The following is a 25,787-nucleotide window of genomic DNA, read 5'->3' on the forward strand; positions in this document are numbered from 1 at the left end:
GACTGTTTTTCGAGCTCAACGTCGACCGTTAAAGCTAATTTCCTGAAATGTTACACATTTTGACATTACTTATGACATGTTCATATGCTATCTGGTGGGCTATAAAACAACACAATGTGGATTAAGTCAAGGGGTATGAATCATTTCTGAAGGCACCGTAGGTTAGATATAAGGGATATCAAGATGTAACTTTTATTATACTGAAGTGGAATTGTATTTCTGTACAGGCCTAGACTGTCTAGGACCCGGCCTGTTTCTGTACAGGCCGGGTCCTAGACGATTGGTTTAAGCATTGGTTATAATTGGTTTGATTTCTCATGGGCCACATTTACTGAATATACAGTAGCCTATTTGTTACTATAGCTGTAGATCACTTTAGGTAAAAGCCTATGGTAGATAAGTGTGTTGGGGTCCTAGACCTAGACTGTATATGGTTTGAGTAACATTTTCTCATAAGGCGCATGCTGTACAGTACACAGTAGCTTATGTGTTAACTGTAAGCCACTTTAAGTAGAAGCCTGTACTACTGTACTACTGCTAGATATCTATATTTATTCCGTGTCTGTTTATGTCTGTGTGTTCCCAGGCCGTGTTCCTGCGGACGTTCCCTGCGGTGTACGGGGAGCTGCTGAAGATCTTCACGGTGAGGGAGGTGGCAGGCTTTGTCAGGGAGACGCTGGGCAGCCTGCCCGCCACCGCTCACGCTGAGTGCCCTCTGGAAACCGTCAAGCTGCATTGTATCACCAAGACCGTGGAGAGCCAGCTGTACACCAACCCAGGTAGGAACGCATGGCCGCACACACACAATATTGAATAACTTACGCAACACTCACAAGCAAACATTTGGGGGTTGTGTAGGCACACACACAAACACACATATCGCACACCCATAATTATACACATTTGCTGGTAATTACATACCTACATAGGCACACTTGCCAGTTAATTGTAGTTAATGGTAATTATATACTCACACAAATAGCTGTGGTAACATTTTATTAGCTGCTTGCTCAGTGGGCGGGCTGGGGGTTAAAATCACACCCAAGAGAAAGAGAAAAATAGAAAAACAGGTGTTTGAGCAGGTCATGCTTTCTAGTAATTTTGTGTCTGTGTGTGTGTGAGTGTGTGTGTGTATTTTCATGTTCAAGTGTGTGTACTTGTGTGTATTACAGAGTCGAGGTGTATCCTGCTCCCGGTGGTGTTGCGTCTGTTGCAGGCCCACATGCAGGAGCAGAGAGACCTGGTGATGTGTGCCCGTATCCTCACCAGCATGCTCTCTCTCATCAGGAAGGATGACTCTGTCACCACCGTGAGTACAGCTACAGCAGAGCACCATGGGTGGTGTAGTCTTTTAGGCTGCCACCTCACAGTTAATCATGGACAGACTACAAATTGTGCAAGATTTGAGGTTCTGGGTTAATCGAGATTACCTCACAGTTAATACAGTGGCTTGCGAAAGTATTCATCCCCCTTGGCATTTTTCCTATTTAGTTGTCTTACAATCTGGAATTAAAATAGATTTTTTTTGGGGGGGGGAGTTGTATCTTGTACTTTGTAGAGCCACCTTTTACAGCAATTACAGCTGCAAGTCTCTTGGGGCAGTCTTTAAGTTATACCAAAGATTCGCAATTGGATTGAGGTCTGGGCTTTGACTAAGCCATTCCAAGACATTGAAATTTTCCCCCCTAAATCACTCAACTGTTGGAAGTACACTTAGGGCCATTGTCCTGCTGGAAGGTGAACCTCTGTCCCAGTCTCAAATCTCTGGAAGACTGAAACAGGTTTCCCCTCAAGAATTTCCCTGTATTTAGCTACATCCATCTTTCTTTCAATTCTGACCAGTTTCCCAGTCCCTGCCAATGAAAAACATCCCCACAGCATGATGCTGCCACCACCATGCTTCACTGTGATGGTATTCTCGGGGTGATGAGAGGTGTTGGGTTTGCACCAGACATAACGGTTTCCTTGGTGGCCAAAAAGCTCAATTTTAGTCTCATCTGACAAGAGTACCTTCTACCATGTGTTTGGGGAGTCTTCCACATTCCTTTGTCGAACACCAAACTTGTTTGCTTATTTTTTTCTTTAAACAATGGCTTTTTTTCTGGCCACTCATCCGTAAAGCCCAGTTCTGTGGAGTGTACGGCTTAAAGTGGTCCTATGGACAGATACTCCAATCTCCGATGTGGAGCTTTGCAGCTCCTTCAGGGTTATCTTTGGTCTCTTTGTTGCCTTTCTGATAAATGCCCTCCTTGCCTGGTTTGTGAGTTTTGGTGGGCGGCCCTCTCTTGGCAGGTTTGTTGTGGTGCCATATTCTTTCATTTTTTAAATAATGGATTTAATGGTGCTCCGTGGGATGTTCAAAGTTTCTGATATTTTTTTATAACCCAACCCTGATCTGTACTTCTCCACAACTTTGTGCCTGACCTGTTTGGAGAGCACTTTGGTCTTCATTGTGCCGCTTGCTTAGTGGTGTTGCAGACTCTGGGGCCTTTCAGAACAGATGTCTACATACTGAGATCATGTGACAGATCATGTGACACTTAGATTGCACACAGGTGGACTTTATTTGACTAATTGTGTGACTTATGAAGGTAATTGGTTGCACCAGATCTTATTTAGGGGCTTCATAGCAAAGGGGGTGAATACATATACACGCACCACTTTTCTGTTTAATATATATATATTTTTTAATTAATCAAGTTTTTTTCATTTCACTTCAGCAATTTGGACTATTTTGTGTATGTCCATTACATGAAATCCAAATAAAAATCCATTTAAATGACAGGTTGTAATGCAACAAAGTAGGAAAAACGCCAAGGGGGATGAAAATATTTGCAAGGCCCTGTAGGCATTGCTCAAAAATGTTATTGTTCCCTTATTTGATAACAACAATGTGTATTGTGATCTCAATAAAGCTTTGTTTGTTTGCGTGGCGTGATAAAATATACTAGCAAAACCTGCCAGACTGACAATAGACACCAATAAATCTGGTTTATTGAACAAGTAATGAAGTAAACCGATAGGTGCAAGAACAAGTAAACAATCCAATTGGAATCCATCAATGAAACAGTGTGGATGTGGCAGTTTGTCCCTGTGAGCGTGTTAGTCTCATCGTGACCTTGACACGGTGCTGGCCTGTTTGGCTGAGAAGCAACTAATCGCACGCGCACACACACATGCACACACACACGCACACATGCACACACACACAACTCTGACAGACACACACACACACACAACTCTGACAGACACACACACACATGTGAACATGGCTAAGATGAAGTGACAGCAGGAGCAGCCAGTGTGCCAGCCTGACACTCTCTCTCATTATCACTTTGTCTGTCCAACACGGGGCTCTCTTCTCCTGTCAGGATGAGAGGGGGAATGGAGTGGGGAAATGGACTCTCTCTGCCTTGGCCTTAGTTTCCCTCTGCTGTTGCTCTGTTGCTGTGGCTCAACGAGCAGGCTGGCAATGTGGATCACACACACACACACACACACACACACACACACACACACACACACACATTGTATCTCTCTATTGTGTGTCCAATTTGTCTAAGACTGGTCTGGCTAGTATGGGCTAGTGGTCTATCTTTTTGTCTCACCTGTGTTTGCATACTGTCTGTATGGGTAATGTGTGTGTACAAACGTCAGGCATGATTATGTACCTGTGTGAAACTTAATGTGCACTTGTGTGTGTCCCGAGGAGCTGGTGGTTTCTGAGGAGGTGGATCTGATAGTGGACAGTCTGCTGGTTGTCCTGATGAGGACTATCCTTGAGATCACTAACAGGCCACAACCAGCCGGGACCAATATGAGACTGCAGTTCCAAGACATCACGGTTAGTGTGTGTGTGTGGGTGCATGTGTGTGTATCTAACTGCTGGTCATTCTAAATATAGCATGAGGTTTTAAGGTCAATGATTGAAACTGCAATTGTGGTCAAAAAGAGCCGTGCTTCTGTCCTGCTCTAAACCACAGCCGAGTTTAGAGAAAACCATTCTCTTACATTTCCATTTGACATTTTGCCAAATGTCAAACCACCTAAACAAGTAGAAAATAACCACTTAATTTCTCTCCCAGCTTGTTCAGACTGTAGTATTTACAGGTCTTCCATGGAGATACATGGTCTTCCATCTCTCTCACTGTTAGATCTAGTATATGTGGCCAATGTCTCAGATTTTAAAAGCTGTTGCGCTTCTTTCTCTCTATCTGTCTTTCTCTCTCTCTCTTCTCTGTGTGTCTCTCTCTCTCGTTCTCTCTCTCTCTCTGTCTCTCTTTCACTCTCTCTGTCTCCCTTTCTCTCTCTCTCTCTACAGGGGGAGTTTGTGGCATGCCTGCTGGCTCTCCTCAGACAGATGAGTGATAAACATTACCAGCAGCTCCTGCAGACCTTCACCAGCAAGGATGACCTGAGGGTAAGGCTACACACACACACACACACACACCACTCAGCAGAATCGGACTGATGACTCAGCTTATGTGTCATAGTCAGTAGCAGGAGTGTGTGTGTGTGTGTGTGTGTGTGTGTGTGTGTGTGTGTGCATGCGTGTGGAATGTGGAACGGTCATGCCAGGGGTTGAGGAAGAGGTGGGATGGAGAGATAGGAATGTTGAAATGGGGTCACTACGTTCACAGTAATAGGAAGGAATACCATAAATGCACACTATGGATATCATGAATGCACTCCCACTCTCTGAATACATTACTTTAGATTCACAGTTTGGTGATGTGCTGAATGGCAAATTGCTGTTAAACAAAGTAAATGTAGTGTGCTCTTTTTTTCTGTTTTTCAGGACTTCCTCTTGCAGATCTTCACCGTGTTCCGCATTCTGATTCGGCCAGAGATGTTCCCGAAAGATTGGACTGTCATGCGGTTGGTCACCAACAAGTAAGACCCCTTTTCCCCCTTGCAGTAGCTAACCTATTTGATTCAAAATGGTGTGCTTCCATTACTCATCATTAGCTGACACCTGTTTATAGTCTGGTTATAGTCTGGTTTATCAACATAATCTCATTATGCACTCTCTCGCTCTTTCTCAGTGTCATCATAACAACAGTCCTGTACCTCTCTGATGCTCTGAGGAAGAACTTCCTCAATGAGAAGTTTGACTACAAGGTAAAAGCTGCGAACATCCGCTTTGTCTTTCTTTGTTTAAAAAAAAAACAACTTGAAAAAGCATGTAGTGACCTGTCATTGACTTGCTATAATGTGGTTTAATGCGTCTTCCCTAGGTGTGGGACTCGTACTTCTATCTGTCCGTCATCTTCATCAACCAGCCCTGTCTTCAACTGGAGTCCTTCTCTCCATCCAAGAGGAAGAGGGTACTGGAGAAGTAAGTCTTCTCTCTACATGCACACTCACTAACTTTCTTCTCTTTTCACATCCTGGGTTTGGCCCTGTTCTGACCTCGCGCTCTCTGGTGTTATCTCATTGTACAGGTATGGGGACATGAGGGTGATGATGGGTTGTGAGATCTTCAGCATGTGGCAGAACTTGGGTACGACACAGTCACATTCTCGTTCTCTTCCTGTGTCACTGTCGTTGGATTCTTGCTCGCCTCTCAGGGGAATGTAGTTGATCTCTCTCTTTCTCTCCTGCTCCCTCCATCTCTCTCCAGGTGAGCACAAGTTGAACTTCATCCCGGCGATGATAGGTCCGTTCCTGGAGGTGACCCTGGTTCCCCAGCCTGACCTGAGGAACGTCATGATCCCTATCTTCCATGACATGATGGACTGGGAGCAGAGGAGGAGCGGAAACTTCAAACAGGTAATGGCCAGAGCCGTCCGTATTTTGCAGGTCATATAGCTCTGGTACTGGACTGGCTGGGACCAGCACTAGCACCCCCTGGTGGCACTTTACAGATATTGCAGTTCCACCACGACCAGACCGACTGTGCCCAATGGTGGCATCCGTGTGTTGATATAGATTGATTACATAAACAATCTGTTCTCACGTCAGGTGGAGGCCAAGCTGATCGACAAACTGGACAGTCTGATGTCAGAAGGCAAAGGAGACGAGACGTACAGAGAGCTCTTCAACAGCATGTGAGTCGGAGGGAACACGCATACAGTCACGCCGTACTGTAAACGTCGTTACCAGAATCAGTTTGTCTGTGTGTTGTATTGAGTAAGGGAGGAGGACTCGTGGAGGGATGTATGTGGGGAGGGAAGGGTGGGAAAAGGGAAGTGTTTTGAGTACTCCAGACAACCACCTCCCCTCATATCCATACTCCTTCACGCCTCCTTTCTGAGATCTCCTAGTATGTGTACTCAGGTTGGTCCCTTCACCTTGCATGCTAGGTGCTGTTGTGTGTGTGTGTGTGTGTGTGTGTGTGTGTGTGTGTGTGTGTGTGAGAGTGTTTTATTGCTGTTGGCCTGTGCAGTGTTCGTGCAATTCTCTCCCTGCAAGCCCATACATCATTGTCCCACTTTTTGTCAAACATCAATTGGGCCATTTATGAACGTTTCACCAGCTTTGAGATGTATACGCTTTATGAGCTATTATATGAGCGTTATAACTGCTTTATGAGCTATTATATGAGCGTTATAACTGCTTTATGAGCTATTATATGAGCTTTATGAGCTATTATATGAGCTTTATAACTGCTTTATGAGCTATTATATGAGCGTTATAACTGCTTTATGAGCTATTATATGAGCATTATAACTGCTTTATGAGCTATTATATGAGCGTTATAACTGCTTTATGAGCGATTATATGAGCGTTATAACTGCTTTATGAGCTATTATATGAGCGTTATAACTGCTTTATGAGCTATTATATGAGCGTTATAACTGCTTTATGAGCTATTATATGAGCGTTACAACTGCTTTATGAGCTATTATATGAGCGTTATAATTGCTTTATGAGCTATTATATGAGCGTTATAACTGCTTTATGAGCTATTATATGAGCGTTATAACTGCTTTATGAGCTCTGTAACTAGTTTGTAGACAAGTTTCAACGTTAGGTTAGAGCTCAGCATAAGGCGACATTCATTTACAGTACGTACAGTCCAGCATCCATATGATGTGTCACTGCCTTGTCCACCATCAGTGCACGTGCCGAGCACTGCACAGCTTTAGTGCCGCCACACTGCTCTCCCTCCACCACCACAGTCTTTTACATGTGCGGTCTGGATACAGCTTATTTCAGTATATCGGTCAAGTTTCTCATAACATGGGGTGCAGACACTCTTGAGCCTTTATAGCTGTACACAAGTATTTTTGTTTCATTCCGTTTCCCTATCTCCCTGACTGACATCACTAACCCTGAACTAACTTGTGTGAGTGTGTGCGGATATTATTAATCTATTAATATTCATTTGTTTTGCCATTGCGTTCCCGGAGTAGAATCCCTCTGTTTGGTCCGTACCCTAGGTAAGACACTCCAATACTCTACACACAGTGTGTTGTCCTTCTGTTAGGGAATTCCTTTACTGCTGGGAAACAGGACCGCATGATTGACAGCAGGTTGAAGAGTTTATTGCTCTCTTTTTCTGTATTTTTCTCTGACTTCTCTCTTTTTCTTGCTCTCTTCTTTCTTCTATGCCTATTTCTCTCTCTCTCTCTCTCTCTCTCTCTCTCTCTCTCTCTCTCTCTCTCTCTCTCTCTCTCTCTCTTTCTCTCTCTCTCTCTCTCTCTCTCTCTCTCTCTATTCCAGTCTGTTGAAGAAGATTGAGAGGGAGACGTGGAGGGAGAGTGGCATCTCTCTCATCGCCACCGTCACGCGTCTGATGGAGAGGCTGCTGGACTACAGGGACTGCATGAAGCTGGGGGAGGTGGATGGGAAGAAGATTGGCTGCACCGTCAGTCTGCTGGTCAGTGACAGTCTCTCTCCGCCCTGTGGCCCTTGAAGAGACTCAATCACTGCTCTCCTCTCACCATAGAAACCCCATTTATTTGTTGCCGTTTGTTCCTTTGAACTATTGTGTTAAGAGAGCAGGGCCAAAGCTGTGTTTCTGTTCCATTCCCAGTGATGATAAAGTTGCTATGATGATCGTGCTTTTTAGACCAGGGCTCAAATAGTTCACAGCCCCCCTCGTACGATACACAATGTTCTGGGTTGTCTTTGTTGCCATGCCAACCTGGGGGATTTATTTTGTGCGTGGTGTCTTTCAGTCCTGCAGGTTTATCTTACATAACGGACCGAAGCGCTTGAGCCTGAAAGCACCTGTTCATGTGGACCGATAGCACAGAGTTCATTACTATTCAGTGGCTGATAAACAATTGTGCACTTTGCTCTCTCTCTCTCTCTCTCTCTCTCGCTCTCTCTCGCTCTCTCTCGCTCTCTCGCTCTCTCTCCCCCCGTTGCTTGTCTCTAGAATTTCTACAAAACTGAGTTGAACAAGGAGGAGATGTACATCCGCTATATTCACAAGCTGTACGAACTGCACCTGAAAGCACAGAATTACACAGGTACACTGTAAAACATGGCCTGTAAATTAAGCCATGTATGACATGTGTGTGTGTGAATGCTATGTGTGGGCTGTGAGTGTGCCTGTTCGTGGGCTCAAGGGTTTGGCTTAACCATGACTATGTGGTGTTGTTGTGTGTTGTACAGAGGCCTCCTACACGCTTCTGTTGTATGACGAGCTGTTGGAGTGGTCCGATAGGCCCCTCAGAGAGTTCCTCAACTACCCCATGCAGAGCGAGTGGCAGAGGAAGGAGTACCTCCATCTTACCATTGTACAGAACTTTGACAGGGGGAAGGTGGGATCTCTCTCTCTCGCCCTTTCTTTCACTCCCTTTGTCTCCGTCTCACTCTTTCACTCTTTTATCTCTTGTTCATTTTTTCTGTCTCTCGTTCTCTCTCTCATTCACCCTTCCCCACACTCTCCATTAACAATTACCCTGGAACAGTGTCGTAATCAAAAGGGCAGTCTTACTTGAATGCTCTGCTCAGCTACTCCCATTACTTTATTTCTCTGCTGAATCATTCAAAATGTCCTCCCCCGTTATTCTTTGCCCAATTTCCCTGTGAATTCACGACCAAAGCCATCTGCTAGCTGCCGCTGCCTTGGGATTAAGACACAGCAGGAACAGAAAGCTTTCATTTCATTAGCACGGTGGCTGGGTGTTGCACCTGCACGGTGACTGCAGGTCTGCCTTGGCAGTTGGCACGGTTATTGTTAGTACACTACCGCCACCCAGTGGTCAACATTCACACTGCAGCCAGTGTCCTCTGCAGGCCATTTGACATGTTTTGTCAGCATCTCAATATTCTAAAGAGGTTTCCTTCCCTTGAATCCTTATCCTGCTAATGTGAAAGAAATGAAAAGGCGAAAACACGTTCCTATTGAGATGTGACCATTGTTAATGTGATAATGTGTTTTTGTTTCTTCAGTGTTGGGAGAACGGGATCATTCTTTGCAGAGAGCTGGCGGACCAGTACGAATCGTACTACGACTACAGGAACCTCAGCAAGATGAGGGTGAGTTACTTTATATCTTCTCGGTATATCTCCACGCTGACTGATCCCTGACCAGTTATGACATAACCTAATAGTGTTTTGTAACCTGACATTTCCTGTTGACAGATGATGGAGGCGTCGCTGTATGATAAGATCATGGACCAGCAGAGACTGGAGCCAGAGTTCTTCAGGGTCGGCTTCTATGGCAAGAAGTTCCCCTTCTTCCTAAGGGTACCGCTCTGTTTTACCACTGGTTTTGTTCATGAAAGGACCTTTTAGAGGCCATAGAACTGCTCTTGAAGGCGCGTTTGCTCTCCCAATTTCCATCTGCACTTTTAAGCAAGTTGCTAATGAAGTATATTGCCTCTTAGTTTCCTCAAAAGGACTCGTAACTATGAATTCATAACCAACGTAACACAAAAGCATTTGACCTCTAGACACTGTAGCTGTTGCAGATGCTGTAACTGTCCACTAGATGTCATGTTAACCCCTGTGCTGTCTCTGTTCTGCCTCTGATGCTCTCTGCCTCGTCTGCAGAATAAGGAGTTTGTGTGCCGTGGCCATGACTACGAGAGGCTGGAGGCCTTTCAGCAGCGCATGCTGAATGAGTTCCCCCATGCCATCGCCATGCAGCACGTCAACCAGCCTGACCAGACCATCTACCAGGCGGAGGCTCAGTGTATCCTTTATTGACCTATTGACATAGACAACATACACTATACACTACACACACACACACACTAGTTTGTTTTACTATCCTTGTGGGGACCAAACAATTGATTTCCATTCAAAATCCTATTTTCCCTAACCTTAAACCTAACCCTTTACATTCGTGGGAATTGGCCTATACGGTGGATAGGGCTACATTGAAGTGTGTTTCTTACAGAAGATATATGGAATAGATATGTATAACCATGGTAAAAAAAATGTACAGGAACAGTTTGGAGATTAGGGAAAAATGATTAGACTAAAGGTCTAAAGGTCACAACAGTTCACCTGCATTTGACATTTACTGTACTTTCCTTTCTCATTTGTTACGAAGTCTGAAAACACTCTGGATACATTCAGTAACATGATGAGAGTATTCTTGGAAAACGTGGGGTAGGTGCAACATAAGACAAAACAATTACACCGTTTTGAGTGAGAGATCAAACTAGTTGTCTCCAAGTGATCACACGCACCTCTCCAGTGTGCACAGTTCCTAAGTCATTTCCATGCTCATTTATGACTCAAAGAAGAGTCTTCAACCACAAGGTGCTTCTTTGAGCTCGCCTAGCTGTGCCGTCGACGAACCAGAACAAGCCGGCTTGTAGTTGTTGTGATTGGAACACAGCCCCGCATCCCCGCCATCTATCCCCGGGCATCATTTGAAAGCTTGTTCTATTGCCAACATGATTAGCTTTTACAAGGCAATTCAGAGAAGCGGATAGCCATTTCGGTGCGTATAGAACGTACTCATGAGTGCATTCAGATGCAAAGTCCGCAGCAGGTTTTCTTCACAATACATCAAACACAGTCTCATTCTGTTCAGGACAACCCAGGGTACAACGCCATGTCATCTTGTAACTGCACATCAAACATAGTGATCATAAACGTTGACACTGTATATTAAGAGAGTTTTACGATATGGACTATGGTGTTTTTGGCTTGTATGACGTTTAAAGCTGTATTTATTATAATCCTCAACGTCTCGTCTTCATAAATACATCGAGTCCTCTTAATTCACAGCATTTCTCTCACTCGGACAACCAAAACATTTGCACAAGTGTCCCAATTAGCAGGAGGGATGGGGACAACTTCTTGCCACGCGTGGTGCTCATGTTCAGAACGTCTGTCAAGTCAAAACCCACACAGTGCTCTGATGTCATGTATAGCATATTACTGTACAGCCACTGTGTTTCAATTTAGGCACCTGACCGAATTTGCCATTTTCAACCCGAATACGGGTACGAGTCTAATGGGTTAACCTGACCTGAACCTTTAACGACTAAACTTAACCCCTTGCCTAAAATAGCCTTTTTCCTTGTGGGGACTGGCAAAATGTCCCCTGCTTGTTAAAATGTTCCTTGTTTTACTATCCTTGTGAGGACTTCTGGTCCCCGCAAGGACAGTAAAACCAAAAATACACACACACACACACACACACACAGTGGTACGCTGCATCCCACATGTCTAGTAAGCCTAAATAATATAAATGGCATATTATACCGGACTGATTATTCCTTATGAATAAGGATATCAATAGGAGTCATATTAGGAGTGTTTCCTAACCTAACCAGGAAATTCCTAGGACCCTAGTTTTCTTACACCACACGCAGGTTTCTACCGCATTACAGCATGTCGATTTATAGAGGAGTAAACCAAAGGTATGACTCCTTCCATCTTGGTCCTGAGCCAGATCTCTATCCATGCTGTAAACACACACATGAGGACTTAGTGCGGATCGGGATCGATCCCTTGATAAAAATGCACAAGGTGTCTGTAGGATGCGGCAGCCATCTTAATGATCCCCCTCCTCCTTTTCCACATGTGATTGATGGGACAGCTGTTTGGAAGGAGCCGCTCCCGCTCTCTCTCTCTCTCTCTGAGTGTGTGCGTGTGTGTGGATGTGTATACATGCACTCCCTCTATATGTGTGTGCGGGTGTGAGTGTGTCGTCTATTCTGTGTTTGACTTTTCTCCGAGTGCAATTAGAGCAGACAAGGCCCCTCAAACAGCATTAGCATACAGCTTTGTTATCCTCATGTGTCGTTAATCATTGAGGTTCCCTGGACCCATGCCCGTCCCTATTCATATCTATGGGCTGATGAGCTCTCCCTCCACTATGCTGATACAGGCCAGTCCTGCTGCCAATGGGTATGTGTTGTGATATAGTGTGGGGTGGACATTCAGATATATGGCTACAGGATGTGATTAGCAGGAAAGGATGTATTAACACAGGAATTGGATGGATAGACCTGTGGAACCAAGGAAAGAGGGGGGTGAGGAAATTGTGTGTGTGTGTATGTGCTTGTGTTCATGTGTGTATGTGTGTTTGACCTATTGTATGCATCTTTGTGGATCAGTCATATCCTTGACGTGCTGGCCCAGACCTACAGATCTACGCGGTGAGCCCCATCCCAGAGAGCCAGGACGTGCTGCAGAGAGACGGAGTGCCTGACAACATCAAGAGCTTCTATAAGGTCAACCACATCTGGAGGTTCAGATACGACAGGCCGTTTCACAAGGGCACCAAGGACAAAGAGAACGAGTTCAAGGTGGGAGACACGCAGTGTTTGTGCACGCAAAAAAAAACCTCTCCTCTGTGCCTTTCTGTTTCCCTCTCTCTTGCCTTTCTGTCTTGCTCGTCTCATCATCTTAACTCTCCTTTCTGGACTTGTTAGTGTTCTCCTTCGATCAAATAAAATAAAATGTATTTATATAGCCCTTCGTACATCAGCTGATATCTCAAAGTGCTGTACAGAAACCCAGCCTAAAACCCCAAACAGCAAGCAATGCAGGTGTAGAAGCACGGTGGCTAGGAAAAACTCCCTAGAAAGGACAAAACCTAGGAAGAAACCTAGAGAGGAACCAGGCTATGTGGGGTGGCCAGTCCTCTTCTAGCTGTGCCGGGTGGAGATTATAACAGAACATGGCCAAGATGTTCAAATGTTCATAAATTACCAGCATGGTCGAATAATAATAAGGCAGAGGAGTTGAAACTGGAGCAGCAGCACGGCCAGGTGGACTGGGGACAGCAAGGAGTCATCATGTCAGGTAGTCCTGGGGCAAGGTCCTAGGGCTCAGGTCCTCCGAGAGAGAGAAAGAAAGAGAGAAGGAGAGAATTAGAGAACGCACACTTAGATTCACACAGGACACCGAATAGGACAGGAGAAGTACTCCAGATATAACAAACTGACCCTAGCCCCCCGACACATAAACTACTGCAGCATAAATACTGGAGGCTGAGACAGGAGGGGTCAGGAGACACTGTGGCCCCATCCGAGGACACCCCCGTGTGGGATGTTTACCCCACATCCCTCTCCTTACTCACTTTCCCTCCCTCTCCCTCTCTCCCAATCTCTTGTCCTCCCTCTCTCCACTCTCTTGTTTATTGAGTGGTTGTGTGGGTGGCTCATGGTCTTCCTCTCTGTATTACAGGTGTGTTCAGGTGTTGTTTAATTCATAGTCCTACTAATTCGACTCTGGGGCTAGGAGAGGCTGAGACATGGAGCTCAGTCTAAATATCGTCTCTCCAGACTCCACCCACCCACGCTCACTCAATCTCCATTCGTTAACCTAATTTTGTCAGGTTTATGAATTGGATATCATCATCATATCCATATCGTCCCGAGGGTTAGGTTTCCCAGTTGTCTTTTTTTGGGGTCTAGTTAGTACTTGAGAAACTGTTCAGGCCAAGTAGATTTGACATTTAATATGGAAATATTAAGTAGCATGAATCAGTTCTGTGTTGATGTGATCTCGGAAAATGATGGGACAGAAAATGCAATTTGGTTTCTAAACTCCTTGTGGATGAAAGGAAAGGTATTACTGGAATATATAAGAATCTCGTGTTTTAATTAATTTAATTCAGTGACATTGCATCATTTGCAGATCGGTGTAGACTGCTGCTATGAGAACTCTGTATCCATGAGTATGTGTACTACTTGGACATTATATGAACCAGTGCCTACACATCATATATTGACAGGAGAGAAAAGCAATGTTCTGTGCTACTCGGATGTGTGGGTGAATGTGTTTGCAGAGTGCCAGCATTAACATGAAGTGTGTGTGTGCCTGCCTGCACATGTCCGTGTGTGTGTGTGTGTGTGTGTGTGTTTTCAGAGCTTGTGGGTGGAGAGGACTACACTAACCCTGGTCCAGAGCCTGCCAGGAATCTCCAGATGGTTCGAGGTGGAGAAGAGAGAACTGGTGAGTCTCTTACACTCCTCCAATAACTTCCTCATATAACCCCATTCACAACACACTGCTTAATGCTGACCCAGCTATGTTCTAACTTTGCAGAGAGCCCAACCGAGCTCCCTGAGTGTAGACCTATATTAAAGGGACATTTCATCTCCAGCACCACCCCAACATCTACATCTGTGAAAATTGTGCATTTCTATGTTTTGTCGTAAAAAGAAATGATGGGAAGATAAGTGTTTCCAATGATTGTGAAATGTCCCTTTAAGGGAAGGGTGAAAGTTATTCATAAGATTCATAATTATAATGTTACTCTGTAACTTCTGACAGATCAAGCTGCATACGGGAAGGCTGTGTCTTAGAGAGAGATGGTGTTTGTTTTAGGGATGCACGATATATCAGTGAACATATCGGAAATATTGAAACGAGGCTACAAAGAAAACTAATGGGACTGTAGCGACTGTGTTGACGTCAAAATCGGGGGTGTGAACTAGGTTTCTATTCAAGTGTTGATCGACATGGTAATGGCTCTATAGTATTGGAGAAAAGTTGAAAAAAACTGGCCCTCCGTTACACCTTGACGTGTCATGTCGTAACGTACAGCACGCATAACTATTTCTGTCTTACAATCTCTCTCCACCAGGTGTAGCACTTCTATCATCCTTTAAAAACAAGGGGGTAAGGGGGATACCTAGTCATTTTTTGCGTCATCATTGCATGCGATTATCATTCTCAAAGCCGCTGTTTACTTCTAAGATCACTTTAGCACCGCCCTAAAAACCCGATTTAAAATTAGACACAAACCTTCAAATAGGTATGTAATCACACATCTTATTTCAATTTTTAGAGGCGATAAGGTAATAAGTTGGACAGATTGAGTGAAAAAAAGCAATTTTCCCACACCACATCTCTCCTTCTCACTATCACGCATAGTGAGAAGGGCGCTAAAATAAGGGCAATTGTACAGACCAAGGCGATGTACGAGTTTACGTGAGTTTACGTAAAAACTGCAGTCATTTTAATTATTCTTAGCAATGATTTAGGAGTCCTTGTGAGTAAGTATTAGTTGTTGCCACTTGTTGTTCGCCTATTGAAATTGAACTTCAGTTCATGAAAATAAATAGCTAGCCAAGTAAGTTAAGTAAGTTAAGTAAACACTGTTGCCCAAAGCTAACGTTATAAGCAGCCAGCTAGCGTCATCTGTCTAGTGAGGCTCCACCGGACCGGGTTATGTGTTGTGAAGCTAGCCACAATAAGGATTAGGCACAATAGTGGAAATTGCGTTTTGCCTTCAAAATAAAAGTGTGTCATTGGCAGTGATGCAAATAAATACAAATAGTATAATTTTGCCATACTTTTATTTTGAAGGCTAACCGCAAAGTCCACTATTGTGGCTAGCATCACATAGATGGGTCCGACCACTATTAACCTCTAGCGTTGAGCAATCCCGTATCTGGGAGTGTAATCATAGCCTCAAGCTCATTACCATAACGCAACGTTTCCTATTCATGAAAATCGCAAATGAAATGAAATAAATATATTCAAACACAAGCTTAGCCTTTTGTTAACAACACTGTCATCTCAGATTTTCAAAATATGCTTTTCAACCAAAGCTACACAAGCATTTGTGTAAGAGTATTGATAGCCTAGCATAGCATTAAGCCTAGCATTCAGCAGGCAACATTTTCACAAAAACAAGAAAAGCATTCAAATAAAATAATTTACCTTTGAAGAACTTCGGATGTTTTCAATGACGAGACTCTTAGTTAGATAGCAAATGTTAATTTTTTCCCAAAAATTATTTGTGTAGACGAAATAGCTCCGTTTTGTTCATCACGTTTGGCTAAGAAAAAGACCGGAAAATGCAGTCACTTACAACGCCAAACTTTTTTCCAAATTAGCTCCATAATATCGACAGAAACATGGCAAACGTTGTTTAGAATCAATCCTCAAGGTGTTTTTCACATATCTATTCGATAATCTCTCAGTGGTGGCAGTTGGCTTCTCATCAGAAGCAAACGGAAAAATACTGCAGCTCGAGATTACGCAATAATTGCGACGGAGGACACCAAGCGACCACCTGGTAGATGTAGTCTCTTATGGTCAATCTTCCAATGATATGCCTACAAATACATCACAATGCTGCAGACACCTTGGGGAAAACGTGGAAAACGTAAGCTGACTCCTAGCTCCTTCACAGCCACAGAGTCATTGGCATGAGGCGGTTTCAAAAAATGCGGCACTTCCTGATTGGATTTTTATCTGGGTTTTTTCTGTAACATCAGTTCTGTGGCACTCACAGACAATATCTTTGCAGTTTTGGAAACGTCAGAGTGTTTTCTTTCCAAAGCTGTCAATTATATGCACAGTCGAGCATCTTTTCGTGACAAAATATCTTGTTTAAAACGGGAACGTTTTTCATCCAAAAATGTAAATAGCGCCCCCTATATCCAAGAAGTTAATCAAATAATAACTGTCTTATTAATTGGGGTTATTTTAGATGATGACACATAGCTATATAGCTAGCTAACTAGAGCTACTGAAACAGATTGTCGTTTTGCTATGTTTTTGGGGAAGAACATTGTTTGCATCCATGAGCTAGCTAGCTTTTTTTATGACCAGCACTGTAGGTGTGCGAGATAACTTTAGCAGCATCATAGCATATATATCAATGAATCGTTGTGACATATGAAATACGAGTGAAAGAGTAATCAATGTGTAATAATTACGTACAAAATTTATGAACGCGTTAAATTATTATGTGACGTGCAGTCATATTCAGGTCCTGATTGGTCAATAAACTTATTTGACATGTCAAATAGTGTTAAATATTATATTCTTTGACACGCAAAGACCCAAACGGCGTTCCATAGAAGTCCTGGTTGAGAATGAAACGACTGAACAAACGAACAACGAAACAGCACGGCAAGTAAGTGAAAGAAATAGGTTTTGATGATGTTTTACTGGTAATGGGGACAGACGTAAATGCCAACTAAATAACTTTTTTGGTCAGTGTGGTGTGTGTGTAACCTTTATTTAAATAGGCAAGTCAGTTAATAACATATTCTTATTTACAATGATGGCATACCCCGGCCAAACCCGTATGACGCTGGGCCAATTGTGCGCCTCCCTATGGGACTCCCAATCACAGCCGGATGTGATACAACCTGGATTCGAACCAGGGACTGTAGCGACGCCTCTTGCACTGAGATGCAGTGTCTTAGACCGCTGCGTCCGTGTGTGTATGTGTTAACTATTTAACTGTACTAGAATGCTTAAAAGGCTGCTAAAATTTTAAATATTGGTTATCGGTATCATCTTTTTTGGCATGGAAAATATTGGAAAACAGTATCATCCAAAAATGTCATATGCACCTGGATCACTATCTTGTTTTTGTGTGTGTGTTGAGAGAGTGTGTGAGAAAAATACTTTGTGTTTATGTGGCCTGCCTTATTTTGTGTGTCTCGTCTCTACTTATACATATTCTGTTTGTGTGTGTGTGCATGTGTTTTGTGTTTGTTGTATTTCTACATAGAGGTATGCATATGTCTGTATATATACTAATATTGTATGTTTTCCACCTCTAGGTGGAAGTGAGCCCGTTGGAGAATGCCATCGAGGTGATTGAGAACAAGAACCTGCAGTTACGGACGCTGATCGCCCAGTGCCAGAGCAGGCAGATGCAGAACATCAACCCCCTCACCATGTGCCTCAACGGGGTCATCGACGCCGCCGTCAACGGGGGGCTCGCACGCTACCAAGAGGTCAGAGGGCAGTGATGATGTGACTGGTTTACATCGGTCACTCAATATTGTATGGAGACATTGTCTGGGCATGCTAGATCTAGAATGTCAGTACAGTCTGTCTTATATGTTTGTTTAAAAAGTGCGCAGACAGTAATACAGACAGTAATACGGACAGGGACAGACGGAGATGGGGACAGATGGCAGACGCACAGATGGAGACAGAGACAGCATGAGACAGACTGAGACAGACAGGCAGAGACAGACATACACCAACATTCAGACAGACAGACAGCAACAGACAGACAGCAAGAGACAGATAGCAACAGGCAGACAGCAACAGGCAGATACAGACAGCAACCGACATGCAGTCATCGACAGACATACAGCGATAGACAGATAGCAACAGACTTACATACAGCGACAGACAGATAACAACAGACAGGCAGATACAGACGGAGAGGCAGACGGAAACAGACAAACCTACAGACGGGCACACAGCGACACAGAGCGACAGGCAGAGAGGGAGACTGCGACAGGCAGACAGACATAGAACAAGAAGGAGTTCCTTCAGACACATTCAAGGGCATATAAAATCACACATTACTTTGAAATATATACTTAAAAATACATACAGTAGATAAAAGTCCTGAATCTCTGTACTCTGTAAATTAAGTGTTAAATGAACCCTTTCTTTTCTTTCCAAATCCATAACGGAGTGCCATAGCGTCGGAGCTATAATCACTCCTTTTCAAGGAGACCTCCGGCGTCAGCCAGCTAACTGTGTGTACTGTACAGTGGCTCTCGGTTGCGTAGCAACGCCACGCGTTGAGTTTGCGGCGAGGCTTAAGGGTGCCAAGTTAGCAGGGGTCTGCTCTCGTCATGACCGCCACTACCTCTCACCTCTATTAAACTGGTGGTGGCGATGATGTGATGAAGCCAAAGATGAGGATGTAACAGGAAATGAGTTTGACCTGGGAGAGAATAGCTAAGCTAGCTACGGTTGTGTTTGCGCAACGCCCACCTGTTGCTGCTTGAAGTACATTATCTGCCAGAGCTTTGATCCAATAGGCTCATTGTATGAAGGATGTGATGATATACAATGCTGCTGAATCTGTAGACTACATGATGTGACTGTTTAGATCCAGTAGGTGTCATGTACGTATATACCATGATATTCAATGCGTACATTTTATAAACATATTACTAATTTCAAGTGTGTACCATTGAGGGATATAATGATGATCTATACTATCCATAAAGGCAATGGAGAACGTCATACATACACATTTTGTATGCCTAATTCTCCATGATATTAATGTATGGAGTTGTCTTGAGGAATATTGCACACAATACACCATAAATCAGTTTCTTTATTAGGATAATGCAATTGACTTTTATGCCAATTTGTTCAGCCATAAATGAAGCCGATATCAGTATTCATATTTCGATTTATTGCTCATGGTTATAGTTCCAGCCCTGAAGGAGAATCCAGCCTGATTTAATATCTATTTATTGCCAGCATTTCATCTTTAATTGAGGTTTTATAATGATTCACAATGTCACTTGACACTTGGAGTTTCTCCTCCTATCTCAAGCCCAACCAGCACCAGAGAAAAGTCTAATTTGATGCAAATATTGGTTGTTTTTCCACCCTCGGCTATGGATTTCAGACAGTTTTATTCATACAGCCGCGCTATGATTCACTAAAACGGAATAAGTCCCTTTTTCTGTGGCTTTGGACTATCTTTCACAGCAGTTGTTTTGGTCAAAGCGACCGTGGCGTTCACAGCGTCACAGCAGGGGTCGTAAAGCTGTGTTTTGTGTCGGGGATAACGATCGGGAGATGAGCCTGCTACTGTAGCCTAGCTAGCGCTGTTACAATGTTCACATGGTGGTAATTGTGTGTGTTATTGTTTAGCTAGCGTCATGGCAAGAGGTTGCCTCTCACGCTCAGATGGTAGACACAGATAGGACCATGCCTGTTTAGGAGGGGGCTTTGACGTAAGCAGTGAGCTCCTCTCGCCTTTTGAGTCCCCCCCCCTCCCCCCATATCTCTCTCTGTCTTTTTGGAGATAGCCTGCCACAACGTCCTTGTGAGGGAGACCAAACCCTGCTTTCTCCTTTGTGGCGACTCTTCCTCCTTTGCTCTCTTTCCACAGAATATTTTAAAAGAGATTTTGAGTTGTTGTTCATTTTCTGATGTGTTTTTATTGTGATGCAGATTAAAAAGCCTCGACTCTAATCTGCACTCATCTCAAGGGTTGCAAATATCAACATCAGTGAATATGCAACAGACACACTCATAATTATGCAAAGCATGTTTACATTATGAATATTATTTCTTCATTTTTGTCTTTTGCCCACAAAAAGATATATATATATAGAGAGAGAGAGATAGACAGATAGATAGACAGACATACATGCATGGTGACACAATGAGGTAAACTGAAAGCATACAATGAATTGTGTTCATGCAGGCGTTCTTTGTGAAGGACTACATCGTGAATCACCCTGAGGATGGGGAGAAGATCGGACGACTAAGGGAACTCATGTTCGAACAGGTCAGATTCCCGACGTTGGAAAACGCTAGCCCCACTTTACTAGGAGAACTGCTTAGCTTTTGTGATGATATTTCATCTGAAAGAGATTAACGTTAGCAAACAAAAATGCACCGTCTCCGACTCCCCCCTCCAGGCTCACATTCTGGAGTATGGCCTGGCCGTCCACGAGAAGTTTGTTCCTCAGGACATGAGACCTCTACACAAGAAGCTGGTGGACCAGTTTCATGTGATGAAGTCTAGTCTGGGGATCCAGGTTAGTGAAGGCCACTCAACAGGAGCACCAATCTCTAATCCTCAAATGGACCTTCATCAAGCCTGTGTTAGCGCAGCCATAACTCATGCTAGCATAAACAATTGGCCAATCACAGGTTTCCCCTCCCTCTTCTCTTTCTCTCTCTCTCTCTCTCTCTCTCCGTTTGCCCTTCTCTCTAATCCCCACCCCAGGAGTTTCCAGCATATGTGCGCGCTAGCCCCGTGCACTTCACCAACGGCAGCCCGCGTAGTTCATGCAGGAACTCGGTCCCCAACATCATCAGCCCAGATGGCGCTCGCGTGGTGGCCAGACGCAGGTGAGAAACACTGTCCTCGTCTCGCTTTATCTTTTTTCCCCCTCTTCCTCTCTCTCTTCACACCCTTCCTCATACTATTTTCTTTCCTCTCCATCTTAACTTCTCTTTTCCCTTTCTGTCTGTGCATCCTCTACTCCCCCCTCTATCTCACTTCCTGGTATGGCACCATATGGGCGTAGGTGGGCAGACTGGCACCTGCAGTGAGCTCTCTGTGTGTGTGCTCAGTGACCCTGCCAGTCTCTACCTGTGACATCATACCTCCATCCTACCTCTTCACGAGCGTAATGAGGCATAGACATACACAGCCCAGAGTGAAATAAACACACACACACACACACACACACACACACATCCAAACTCAATCTGTCCTCTTAAAATCGACAGCTTGCTAATTTAAAACTCACTAACAGTTACTTGTGATTTAAGGAGAGATTATTTGGCTGTGATTTTCTTCTGAAACCCAAATATTGTGCCTTTTTATGAGAATGATATGGTATTATGTCAGATGAATGCTCAACCACATTCTGAAAGTAACGGATCTTATTTTCTCACTCTCTTTCTCTCTCTATTTTTTTCTCTCTTTCTCTCGCTCTCTTTCTCTCTCTCTATTTCTTTCTCTTTCTCTCTCTATTTCTCTCTCTCAATGTGTGTGTTATGTTTGATCAGTCCCCTCACTTACCCGGCTGTCAACCGCTACTCATCGTCATCGCTGTCATCTCAGGCCTCCAATGAAGTGAGCAACATCACAGGGCAGTCGGAGAGCTCTGATGAAGTCTTCAACATGCAGGTACAATTCCAAATGAATTTACCCGCAACCTCCCTTTTTACCAGAGTGAATTCCTTTTTTTTTGTGTGTTTGCAAAAGCTCACGTGAGAAAGGTACTGATTTGGATAATTTCAATTCCCCACACGATCCTGGCTGTCTATAATTCTTAACTTGTCAGTGATATTGTTGATGTAGTTGTTTGTCCCTGCAGCCCAGTCCATCTACCTCAAGCCTCAGCTCCAATCATTCTGCCTCTCCCAACGTGACCAGCTCTGCTCCGTCCAGCGCCAGAGGTAAGACGAGCAAAGAGAAGGAGTAAGAGAGGGAAAGAGAGTGTGAGAAAGTGGGGGGGAGGTGAACCCAATGAGGAACAAAAATAAAAAATATACCACCTATTGGAAAGACACCACAATGACCCAAAACACACTTGAATGCTTTCTGGCCTTCCACACAGTGCTTGGTGGCAAACTATCTGACCATCGTGTCGGAGAAAAACAGACTATTTACAGACTCAAGGAGCACAGCCTGGCCATAGAGACCGGCCGTCACAGGCGGATCTGGCTACCCAGAGAGGACAGGCTGTGCACACTCTGCCCTCAAAGAGAGGTCGAGACAGAGCTGCATTTCCTTTTCCACTGCGAGGACTTTGCCGACATACAGGCAATTTTCTTCTGCAAAAAAAAGAAAACAAATATGACTTTGAAAGAAAAACATTGGGAGAAAATAACCTCTCTAGAAGGAGAGAGAAAGAGAGAGAGAGAGAGCGAGAGAGAGAGAGGGGGGGAAAAAATAAAAAAACAGCTCATATCATATCTGAAATAGTATTAGTACTTGCACTGGGAACAATCTGTATTCAGACCAAAATACTTCACTGAAACAGAAAACGGTGTCCTACTGGAGGACATCAAGAAATCACTGGATGAGGGAAACGTGGTCGTAGTCTTGGTCGTAGTCATCCGTGACATGAACACGTCCTTTGACATAGTTAATCACAGTGTACTGATCTCCAAACTCCACATGTTCAAGTTCTCAGACAAAGCCATACGCTGGTTTGGTTCATACCCCCAGAAATTCTGCCACCACAATATGAGATTTGCTTTGTGCATGTAATTGCGATAATGTGCTGATATGTGATTCAATGTCATTTGAATTGATTATGCACGACTTTCTTTCCTTTTGTGTTCCATAAAAGACATTCTAGGGACGGTTGTTGACAATTTGCGTTCGATAGAAACACCCATCGGACGATTGTTTGTTCAATGTGTCCATGTGTTTGCACTTGTCCCCATCCAAATAAACCAAACAACAAAAGAGATGAAAATAGACAGAAAGAAATAGCACGAAGGAGGAGAAATAAAATGATTACCGTTTTGTTGTCATGTAGTTAGATTGGTAAGAAACTAAGTGTTGTGTGATTGAAAAATGTATACATGAATGCACACATGGGAGAAAGAAAGAGAGATGAAATGGAGACACAAATCAAATCTTGAGAGGGTGCATTGTTGATTACGCCTGTGAATCATAGAGAATGTCTATAAGAAGCTTGGTGCCACAGCCGGCCAGGTCAGGAGGTTCTCTAGAGGATTGTGACTATCTAATCGCTCCTCCAGCCTCTTATCTCCCCTCGCTCAGACACTCATGTGTTTCTGCCCGACGCAGATCATAAACATAAGAATACATGGAGAGAGTTCTGGATGCCTGTACACTCCCCTTGGCAGCTCCTGTGCAACCAGAAGGACCCCTATAAAGCCACTGCCAGGACCATAAAGTGTTTAGAGAAGTACAGCAAACTGAACTGCCTGTAAGATTCCCATATGATGTCCATTCTAAAGCTAATTGCCAGATAATGTGTAATGGAAAAGGATCTATGGGCAGCCAGTGATACGCTGTAATCGTTACTGCCTGTAATGTGTTTGCGTGTATCTGTGCACACGTGTGCGCGCGTCGTCTGTGTACACATTATCCCTGGAATGAGTGTCTGGCGCCACCACAATCTGACAGCCAGCCCCGCAGGACAGGTCTTTTATGTGCTGAGGTTAGTGAGATGGAAACAGCCAGGGTGGAGGATGTGGAACAGGGAGCTGTTGGTTGGTCGATGGTTGTTGACTGCCAGCTTCTATGTTCGTTTATTTGTGTGTATCGCTTGTCTAACAAGACCACCTTTTGCACTTGTGTTTTTTGTGTCATTATTGGTTTAACACCTATTCTCACACCCCCCCCCCCTTCCTCTCTCTGTTTCTCTCTCTCTCGCTCTCTCTCGCTCTCTCTCGCCAATAAAACAAATAACACAACGCGTCTCCCCTATCTGATCTCGTTAACCTAGTTAAAGCATATGTATATTGTAACTTCATCCGACTGCTACGATTGGATAGAGCGAGGCTGTAACTCACCTCCTTTTCACATCTCCTTGCATCTCTCTCCATCGCTCATATCACTTAGAGCTGTTTACTGATACTATGAGAACTAGCGTAATGGCGATGTCATTTGCTACCAAGCCATAAATGTGTATAATATCTAACGATGAGAATGAGGGTGGGGGGAAAAATATGAAACGATGATGCATGTTCTGTCTGACTCAAGTCTGTCCATTAGGCATTTTAAAACACTTCCTTCCTTTAAAACACTTCCTATTACGACAATCGTCTAATCCAACTATGAACGGACAGTTTACGGATACGATTATCGCTGGTCAGATTAGCACACCAGTAAATAACTAACGTTACACCGCAAGTCAGATGGCTCGTTGCAGAAAATGGTGCATGTTCAAAATGATAACCAGCTAACGTTAGCTAGCTACATTGGCAAAGATTATGTATATACTGACAAGATACATGTCACTCCGCCCTTACAATCGTTGTCCACAAAGCAGCACGGTGGGCTGTAATTCCTGTCTATCCTTTTTTTGGCTTGGTGGATACATCTAATTTATTGTCATCTTCTTTTGAATATTCAATGAGGGTTGATGACAACCACGTGTATTCAATGGAGAGAGATGCTAAGCTACTAGCCTTAAAGTTGCCAGGATGTCACGTGTCCTACTTATCAGTACACTCGTAACAACTTAAGCATTACGAAACATCTATTAGATTAAATAAACATTACGTAGCAAATAAGCCATACATTTTTTTGTTGACCAAATTCCACACTCATTGACCTCCATACAAAAGCTTCCTTGCTTGGTGGGTAAAACATCTAATTAAATGCCACCAGATGGAGGGAAGGAGATATTCCGCCGAGTTGAGCCTCACTCTTCCTCTCTGCCATTAGCTCCTATCTGATATCTTTGCACCATGTTTATCTAGCCAGCTAACTAACATAGTAGCTAATATAGCTAGCTAGCTAACACCACAGATGAAAGGGTTAGTTATTGTAATCTTTGCTAACAGGTCACATAGCTGCTTAGCTAAGTTGCTTATTGCATGCATGTCAAGGGCACATCAACACTAGCCTTATTATTAGTGAATTAACTAAACTAATATTTGCAACAGGAGTTTGATTTTGGTCACTGTGTCAATTCATCAATTTCTTAATAATGCAACTTTCTGTTGGAGAATGAGCTAGCTTTGCTGCTGCTGATTTGCTTCGGCATTGTGCAGTGCTCGTGGCTCAGGCAGTGAATGGCAGCTGGCATAGCAGCAGCTTTGCTATGTAGAGGGACTATCAGAAAAGCCGACATAGAGAAGGGTTGATAGCCTATAGACTAGAAAAGGCCAACATCGGCCCGATATATCATCTCAGACGATTATTGGTCGTTCTCTAATATGTAGTAATGTACAGTACCAGTCAAAAGTTTGGACACACCTATTCATTCCAGGGTGTTCTTTAT

At 43.7% G+C, this 25,787-nt stretch overlaps 1 protein-coding gene across 6 annotated transcripts in view; it reads left to right on the forward strand.

Moving 5' to 3' along the window:
• LOC112215044 (dedicator of cytokinesis protein 4-like) overlaps window positions 1-25,787 on the forward strand; it is a 143,209-nt gene that overhangs the window by 102,372 nt on the left and 15,050 nt on the right. For 3 of the 6 annotated variants that reach the window (XM_042298076.1, XM_042298080.1, XM_042298078.1), the window contains exons 23-47: window positions 587-779; window positions 1,173-1,309; window positions 3,710-3,844; window positions 4,322-4,420; window positions 4,799-4,893; window positions 5,046-5,121; window positions 5,238-5,338; window positions 5,445-5,503; window positions 5,624-5,772; window positions 5,965-6,050; window positions 7,359-7,385; window positions 7,669-7,825; window positions 8,330-8,423; window positions 8,569-8,717; window positions 9,352-9,438; window positions 9,544-9,648; window positions 9,955-10,096; window positions 12,508-12,674; window positions 14,242-14,328; window positions 17,907-18,083; window positions 20,543-20,626; window positions 20,760-20,879; window positions 21,071-21,195; window positions 21,862-21,982; window positions 22,173-22,254. In XM_042298076.1, the coding sequence (XP_042154010.1) occupies window positions 587-779; window positions 1,173-1,309; window positions 3,710-3,844; window positions 4,322-4,420; window positions 4,799-4,893; window positions 5,046-5,121; window positions 5,238-5,338; window positions 5,445-5,503; window positions 5,624-5,772; window positions 5,965-6,050; window positions 7,359-7,385; window positions 7,669-7,825; window positions 8,330-8,423; window positions 8,569-8,717; window positions 9,352-9,438; window positions 9,544-9,648; window positions 9,955-10,096; window positions 12,508-12,674; window positions 14,242-14,328; window positions 17,907-18,083; window positions 20,543-20,626; window positions 20,760-20,879; window positions 21,071-21,195; window positions 21,862-21,982; window positions 22,173-22,254 (2,854 nt within the window). The remainder of the gene's footprint in view (window positions 1-586; window positions 780-1,172; window positions 1,310-3,709; window positions 3,845-4,321; window positions 4,421-4,798; window positions 4,894-5,045; window positions 5,122-5,237; window positions 5,339-5,444; window positions 5,504-5,623; window positions 5,773-5,964; window positions 6,051-7,358; window positions 7,386-7,668; window positions 7,826-8,329; window positions 8,424-8,568; window positions 8,718-9,351; window positions 9,439-9,543; window positions 9,649-9,954; window positions 10,097-12,507; window positions 12,675-14,241; window positions 14,329-17,906; window positions 18,084-20,542; window positions 20,627-20,759; window positions 20,880-21,070; window positions 21,196-21,861; window positions 21,983-22,172; window positions 22,255-25,787) is intronic. The other 3 variants (XM_042298079.1, XM_042298081.1, XM_042298077.1) reach the window with 2 other exon arrangements.

Source organism: Oncorhynchus tshawytscha, linkage group LG15 (assembly GCF_018296145.1).
Source record: "Oncorhynchus tshawytscha isolate Ot180627B linkage group LG15, Otsh_v2.0, whole genome shotgun sequence".
NCBI classification, from domain to species: domain Eukaryota; kingdom Metazoa; phylum Chordata; class Actinopteri; order Salmoniformes; family Salmonidae; genus Oncorhynchus; species Oncorhynchus tshawytscha.